This window comes from Schistocerca cancellata, chromosome 2 (genome assembly GCF_023864275.1).
Source record: "Schistocerca cancellata isolate TAMUIC-IGC-003103 chromosome 2, iqSchCanc2.1, whole genome shotgun sequence".
NCBI classification, from domain to species: domain Eukaryota; kingdom Metazoa; phylum Arthropoda; class Insecta; order Orthoptera; family Acrididae; genus Schistocerca; species Schistocerca cancellata.
Window position 1 is genome coordinate 125344865 of NC_064627.1, and position 8292 is coordinate 125353156.

The following is an 8292-nucleotide window of genomic DNA, read 5'->3' on the forward strand; positions in this document are numbered from 1 at the left end:
AAAAATTTCATAACTGACAGTACACGATTTAAGTGAATTTTGGAAACTCTGTTTCAGATAAAAAAATCTATACCTGCAGTTGCAACACTCTAGGAAAGCACAAAATGGATTTCTCTCTTTCGTACAGGACAAATTCTGTTACTATATTCTGTGATTATTCCATCACAGATAAAGTACTTACAGTGACATGTAGCAGTGTTCATTTCATAAAACAAAAACCTGATATTTCATTGGGCATTCAGACCAAAGATACACTTCTACAGAGTGTAACATTGTTCGAGTGGAAATCAGTAATGTAAAATGGTTAATTTTTGTAGCCATTAGTCAGCTACTATCACTACGTCGTTTATCTGGAATAAGGATTAGTTGTGTTGTAGAGTAACGTCGCCTTTTGCAAGCTATCAGCGGCCTGAGTCTGGTAACACGTAGGGTAGTCGCTAGGGACTGGTCAAGCGAACGAACAGATGAGGACAAGTCGGATGAAATTCCTGCAATGCTAGAGGTGGAGCGACGGCGGTTTAGTCTGCCGGCAAAGAGGTGCTTGTAAAATGGATACGGCGAGCAATGGATACTGCAGGATACTACGAAATTACGCAAGAAATCACAGAAATATCATATCAAATACCCGAGTCCGTTATGGTGATCACGACACTGAGGACCGTGTATAGCCATTTTATGAATAATTGTGCCTTATCAATTGCGGAAGTTGCGTCATCATAGTAGGTGAACGATATTACTTAAACCCTTTAATAGCGTAAATCCTCTGGGTAATATTTACAGTATGGGTCTTAGACGATAACTGAGGCCACATAGTGCTATCTACTGTACAGAATTGTATAACGATCTGGTGATTGCAAATTAGGCACTTGCGTCAGAACTAAGTCTCCTCCACACATACATTTATAATTAACGTAGTATGTTGTACCTTGAACCATTCCCAGTTTATCGCCGGCCGGGGTGTCCGAGCGGTTCTAGGCGCTACAGTCTGGAATCGCGCGACTGCTACGGTCGCAGGTTCGAATCCTGCCTCGGGCATGGATGTGTGTGATGTCCTTAGGTTCGTTAGGTTTAAGTAGTTCTAAGTTCTAGGGCACTGATGACCTCAGAAGTTAAGTCCCATAGTGCTCAGAGCAATTTGAACTATTTATTTTGAACCCAATTTATCGGTAAAGAGTTTGAATTGTTTTGTTGATTAACTGACTAAATGTTCACTTGGCTTGTAATAAAGAAGTAAGTCAAATAAATGCAGCACTGCTTATGTAAATTCTAACAACACCATTTAAAAGAGCTCAAAGAGATACTTTGATTGAGCAGGCCTAATTTTGTTATTAACTGTTTATTTGTGGTCTTTTCCTAGTTGTAAAAGTTGAAGATGTGTGTGCACAGTTTACATTTAAACTATTTGTTTAGGTCTGTGATGAGGTGGGGCTGTACAGCTATCAAATAATTGTGAAACTTCATTGGGATTAACATTAGCTGTTTACTTTTACGCCCAATGATACCGGTTACGCTTAACAGACCGTTATCAAGCCGAAACCTACCGAACAGACTAAACCTTTAAAGTGCGCAGCTCTCAATATGCTGACAAAATAACAAGTGTGGCACAAGCTTGTCAGTGCCACATTTCAAGTGAACAACTTCCAAGTAGGTAGAAAAACATAGCTTATGTTGCAATAAACAATCTCCAAAAGACACAGGTATGTAGGAGACGCACACAAGACGCTCATACATTTCAGACTGAATAAAATTCTATTGGAGTCGCAGTAAGAAAAAGGAAAATACCAAAGGCAAATTGCTATGAATCTTTGATAAAGATGGTAAGAGAGTGTCTGTAAATGAAACATCGATAATGTATACATATCACAGACGCAAGTGAAATCTTTGGTATTTTGGAGTGCATCGATTTAACAACGATGTAAACATTAAAGTGGCTTAACGAAAAATGTACATAACAAATGATATCAGCAAAGCATAATCAAAAAAATACATTCAGTGAACTGACATGTGTACTAAAGTAAAGTTTCACAGAACATGCAATGCCAGATTAATAAAAAGTAAATAAGAAAAAATGAATTAACCTTCATTAAGGTTATGTATAATAAATAAGTGAATTTGAGGGGTCCAGAGTTTTTTTAATCATATCAATCAAATGCAAATGTAAACAATAAAGTCTCAAACAGTGTAATTATAACAATCGTACATATGATGAAAGGATTTTCTATCACATCGATCTTCCCATAATGTAAGTAGTCGCGTAGCTATCGAAAAACGTGTTACGTTAACATTGTCAGAATAGGCAACTTATGAAGGGATGCCGTACATAAGCAGATGTTAAAAAAATGTACAATAAAGCATCATATAATAACCTATGAAGTTCTGTCACATAAATAAAACGTGAATATCAGGGGGACAGAGATTGTATGTAAATGTTACAATATAAATTGGACATTTATTTACAGAAAAATTAGATACACTATGAAATGCAGATATGGGAGAGGGGAGAGAGCGAGGTGCTGTGACTGAAATGTTTAATCGTTAGGAATATACGTTATGCAAAGAAAGATAAGCTTACCAAGGAATATGAAATGTTTTAAAACATGTATGTGTGCTGCAGGGGAGTGGGCGAAAGACGAAGTGGAGGAAGTGTAATGGAGAAGAAGACACATATAAGTAACATATTTACATCTACATCTACATTTATACTCCGCAAGCCACCCAATGGTGTGTGGCGGAGGGCACTTTACGTGCCACTGTTATCACCTCCCTTTTCTGTTCCAGCCGCTTATGGTTCGCGGGAGGAACGATTGCCGGAAAGCCTCCGTGCGCGCTCGAATCTCTCTAATTTTACATTCGTGATCTCCTCGGGAGGTATAAGTATGGGGAAGCAATATATTCGATACCTCATCCAGAAACGCACCCTCTCGAAACCTGGACAGCAAGCTACACCGCGATGCAGAGCACCTCTCTTGCAGAGTCAGCCACCTGAGTTAGCCAAACATCTCCGTAACGCTATCACGCTTACCAAATAACCCTGTGACGAAACGCGCCGCTCTTCTTTGGAGGCACCTATTAATTTGTTATCATATAAGACCATTAATTGCTCATTTTTGATCTACAGTGAGGGCAGTGGGTCAAGAAAGCAATAATACAATAAATAACAACAGGTTGCAAACATACTGCAGCGTTAAGCCAAACAATTACTTTTTTTAAAGAGTTGTAGAAGCAATAATAGACAGTAAGGGTACAATCAACTTTGACATTGAACATACTTACTTAGCTAACTGGTTAAGAGAAAGGAGGGATACATGATAGTGTACTACAATACGCTGTGCTTATAATAAGATTCGTTAACATGCAGTACTAAATCCATAATTATAAAAGTATGTCATCACAGTTGCAACAAATGTAAACGTAAAGAAATAATTATTTTAGAAAAAGAAGCAGATATCGTATATATAGAGTGCTGTCTTATAATGTGTACTTTTATACACTTGCCAAATACTGCATAACTAATTATTCCAGGAGCACGTCTGAAATTGACTATAACATTTATGTACTAAAAAGTTGATTGTCAGCTCATTACATTAACCAGAAACTTTTAGAAGTGGACTGGGTTGTCTATAGGAAGGTAGGGATCGGAGGAAAAGAGGTACTTGGCTTACTATCAGAACAATATGCTTATATAAATTATGCTAGCCCACAGTAAATGCAGCTAAGTTCAAAAGCAAACCTGTAATGGATAAAAAATGGGGGAGACGCCGAGGCTATGATGGCTGACAGGGACACAGAAGAAACTGATAGGACAGGAAGGAGAAACGGGTACAAATCGTGGAGGCATTAAGCAAGGTATAGGAAGGAACGTACCAAAAATCACTATATCATAACAAAATCGTTTTACGCATAACAAGTACTGGCTCGTTTATATGGTGAGTATGCTCCTTAGACCTGCTATTTAACTTCCATGTAGTTTGTCCTACACAGAATTTGTTACAATGCTAACAATTAATTCTAGCACTTCCTCAAACCAAACCGTAATAATTCTTTTTATAAACAGTATTAAAATTAAGTTGTTAAGAATACATCAAATAAAAGTATTTCATAAAAATGAAATATTAAAAGAAAGACGACAGCAGGAGTCTCTTATATACAGTAGTGTTTACCAAAAATGTATTTACTTCATGCTAAATATTTCATAAATGTATCTGAAATCATATGAAACATTTAAGGATCACCATGAAGACAGTCAATGAATAGTTTTAACAGGAATTTAAAAAACAAATTGGCGGAAGTGTACAAAGGAAAGAGGAGGGGGGCAATGGAGGGCGGTAGTATGTTATCAGAAGGTTGTTATTTCTTCAATGAAATGTTCGCAAAAATTTTCCATTAACTCCTTACATTTCAATTCTTTATGCTCTTTCAAAATTTGGTACCAGTGCTGTTTTGAACTGAAATAGATTGCAAGACTTTCCAAAATGTTCATTAGATGGCCCTTTCCAATTTTATGTAGTAAATTCACGCTGTCAGAAATGTTGCCTACAAGAATCTGTGAATGTGTTACATGTCTAGCAAGGGCTGATTGTTGTCTTACTGTCTGTTATGGTTGATGATTGCTACAACTGTTTATATACAGGGTGGTCCGTTGATCGTGCCGGGCCAAATGTCTCACCAAATAAGCGTCAAACGAAAAAAACTACAAAGAACGAAACTTGTCTAGCTTGAAGGGGAAACCAGATGGCGCTATGGTTGGCCCGCTAGATGGAGCTGCCCTAGGACAAACGGATATCAGCTGCGTTATTTTTAAATAGGAACTCCCATTTTTTATTACATATTCGTGTGGTATGTAAAGAAATATGAATGTTTTAGTTGGACCACTTTTTTGACTTTGTGATAGATGGCGCTGTAATAGTCACAAACATATGGCTCACAATTTTAGACGAACAATTGGTAACAAGTAAGCTTTTTAAATTAAAATACAGAACGTAGGTACGTTTGAACATTATATTTCCGTTGTTCCAATGTGATACATGTACCTTTGTGAACTTATCATTTCTGAGAACGCATGCTGTTTCAGCGTGATTACCTGTAAATACCACATTAATGCAATAAATGCTCAAAATGACGTCCGTCAACCTCAATGCATTTGGCAATACGTGTAACGACATTCCTCTCAACAGCGAGTAGTTTGCCTTCCGTAATGTTCGCACATGCACTGAAAATGCGCTGACGCATGTTGTCAGGCGTTGTCGGCGGATCACGATAGCAAATATTCATCAACTTTCCCCATAGAAGGAAATCCGCGGACGTCAGATCCGGTGAACGTGCGGGCCATGGTAAGGTGCTTCGACGACCAATCCACCTGTCATCAAATATGCTATTCAATACCGATTCAACCGCACGCGAGCTGTGTGCCGGACATTCATCATGTTGGAAGTACATCGCCATTCTGTCATGCAGTGAAGCATCTTGTAATAACATCGATAGAACATTACGTAGGAAATCAGCACACATTGCACCATTTAGATTACCATCGATAAAATGGGGGCCAGTTACCCTTCCTCCCATAGTGCCGCACCATACATTAACCCGCCAAGGTCGCTGATGTTCCGCTTGTCGAAGCCATCGTGGATATTCAGGTGCCCAATAGTGCATATTATGCCGGTTTACGTTGCCGCTGTTGGTGAATGATGCTTCGTCGCTAAATAGCACGCGTGAAAAAAAATCTGTCATCGTCCCGTAATTTCTCTTGTGCCCAATGGCAGAACTGTACACGACGTTCAAAGTCGTCGCCATGCAATTGCTAGAGCATAGAAATATGGTGCAGGTGCAGTCGATGTTGATGTAGCATTCTCAACACCGACGTTCTTGAGATTCCCGATTATCGTGCAATTTGTCAGCTACTGATGTGCAGATTAGCCGCGAAAGCAGCTGAAACACCTACTTGGGCAGAATCATTTGTTTTCAGGTAGTGGGTGACATTTCACATGTGGCTGAACACTTCCTGTTTCGTTAAATAACGTAACTATCCGGCGAACGGTCCGGACACTTGGATGATGTCGTCCAGGATACTGAGCAGCAAACATATCACACGCCCATTGGGCATTTTGTTCACAATAGCCATACATCAACATGATTTCGACCTTTTCCGCAATTGGTAAACGGTCCATTTTAACACGGGTAATGTATCACGAAGCTAATACCGTCCGCACTGGCGGAATGTTACGTAATAACTCGTACTTATACGTTTGTGACTATTACAGCGCCATGTATCACAAAGTGAAAAAAGTGGTCCAACTAAAACATTCATATTTATTTATGTACTAGACGAATATGTAATTATAAATAGGGGTTCCTATTTAAAAAAATGCAGTTGATATCCGTTTGACTTATGGCAGCGTCATCTAGCGGGCCAACTATAGTGCCATCTGGTTTTCCCCTTCAAGCTAGACTAGTTTCATTCTTTGTAGTTTTTTCGTTTGATGCTTATTTCACGATATATTTGGCACGGTCACTATCAATAGACCACCCTGTATACTTCTTGAGAAGCTTGTATGTGTTTCCATAACATAAATCCCTACGATTAAATATTTCAATCACGGCACTACGCCTCTTGTGAAAATTACAATGGTTTGAGGTCGAAGCGTTGCCATCTTGGAGTGTAGAATTACATAGCGGAGCTCACCCTTAGTGGCGTCATGTCCTCCGAAGATGCGTCCCTTAGCGACTGCCCAGCCACGGGTTGGTCCTGTGTGCGGTAAACGCCGTATGGGTAGCGTCGCTCCTGTGGGCAGAATAACAAACGTGTGACACCGTGCTCAGTCCTGCTGATATGAGAAACTGACTACAACCGCTCTCCTGTCTACTCACCCAGTACGCACGTCGCCAGAACCAAAGTTAGGAGTGTTTGTCGCAGCATTCTGAAAGCCTTCATCCCTGGTACGGATCGACGCGGTGCTTTTTATATGTATATTCCCTCCTGCTCACCAGACACGCACGTAGCCAGATAGTGAAGATGATTATCTCTCCTTTTTTAATACACATCAGACGCAGTTCATGGTTGACGTCAGTTGTCATTAACGATCTCTTCTCACAGCCATTGACGAAAGAATAATACCCTATCAGCATTACTTTCGGGAGGTTACGACATACTCAGGTGTTCGTTTTGAGACACTATCAGTCAGCCTGAAAAAACGTTTGACATTACTGCATGAATGATGGAGCCGGCCGTTGTGGCCGAGCGGTTCTAGGTGCTTCAGTCCGGAGCCGCGCTGCTGCTACTGTCGCAGGTTCGAATCCTGCCTCGGGCATTGATGTGTGTGCTGTCCTTAGGTTAGTTAGGTTTAAGTAGTTCTAAGTCTAGGGGACTGATGATCTCAGATGTTAAGTCCCATAGCGCTCAGAGCCATTTTTAAAATGATAGAGAATTATACTTGATTGACAACCGGGAGTAGATTTAAGGAATTTCGCTGAATATTTATGGTATTTGCGACAGGAGTAAGGTGACGGCATTGAAACTTGACATGAAATTGTTAACATTCTAAGGAGGAAAATACGAGTGATTTACACTTGACCTAAATAAAGAGGAAAACAAAAAAACTTAGCAACTACTGTACATAACAGAAATCTCTTCGTGTTCGAGGGTTTGAAACACTTTCTGACAAAAGATCTCTCTTCTAAACAAGTACCTTGATAGGAAAAAGAGTGCTGCTTCGCACTCTGAGACAGATGCGTTGTTTTATAGACATTCGAATGCAGATCATATCCAGAGAAAGTTTCCACCTTTTGGATCGCGAGTCCAAATGCTTTCGTATTGTTAAGGGGAGACATAAATCATTCTTCTTTTCCATAGCGTTTATCCCGTCTAGTACGGGGCCGCCTGATCAGCATTTGACAAATTTTATTTTGTTACTTTAAGTTTTTGGAGTGTGACGTCACACTCGTAACGGCCACCTGAGGGAAGTCGGGTGGCTTTGATCGTATAAATTCAATTCTGTGTATTGTCCTACTTTAACTGCTTGTGTATGAAATCGTCTGAAGTGGAATTTAGGGAATAGTCCAATACATACAAAAACGAGCGTGCGAAACCTCCTACAAGCCTTACTTAGGCTTCAGGTGTAACGGTCCACGGTCGTTAATCCGCCGCAAGAAATAGATCCGAATCTGGCCCATACACTGCTGTCCATCCAACATACAGCACCAAAATGGATCAGAGACATCACAGCCAAATTGATATGGGAACAAACATCACATGGTTGAAAATACAGCCTCGTGTGAAGTGAGGAAAATGATGGCATC

At 40.0% G+C, this 8292-nt stretch overlaps 1 protein-coding gene across 1 annotated transcript in view; it reads right to left on the reverse strand.

Moving 5' to 3' along the window:
• The window catches only part of LOC126161385 (trypsin-1-like), a 34618-nt gene extending 27702 nt beyond the window's left edge, over positions 1 to 6916 (reverse strand). Inside the window, exons 1-2 of the mRNA XM_049917162.1 lie at positions 6865 to 6916; positions 6680 to 6778 (exon numbers count right to left, since the gene is read on the reverse strand). Coding sequence (XP_049773119.1) covers positions 6680 to 6778; positions 6865 to 6913 — 148 coding nt within the window. The 5' untranslated portion in view covers positions 6914 to 6916. The remainder of the gene's footprint in view (positions 1 to 6679; positions 6779 to 6864) is intronic.
• Positions 6917 to 8292: the final 1376 nt, after the last annotated feature.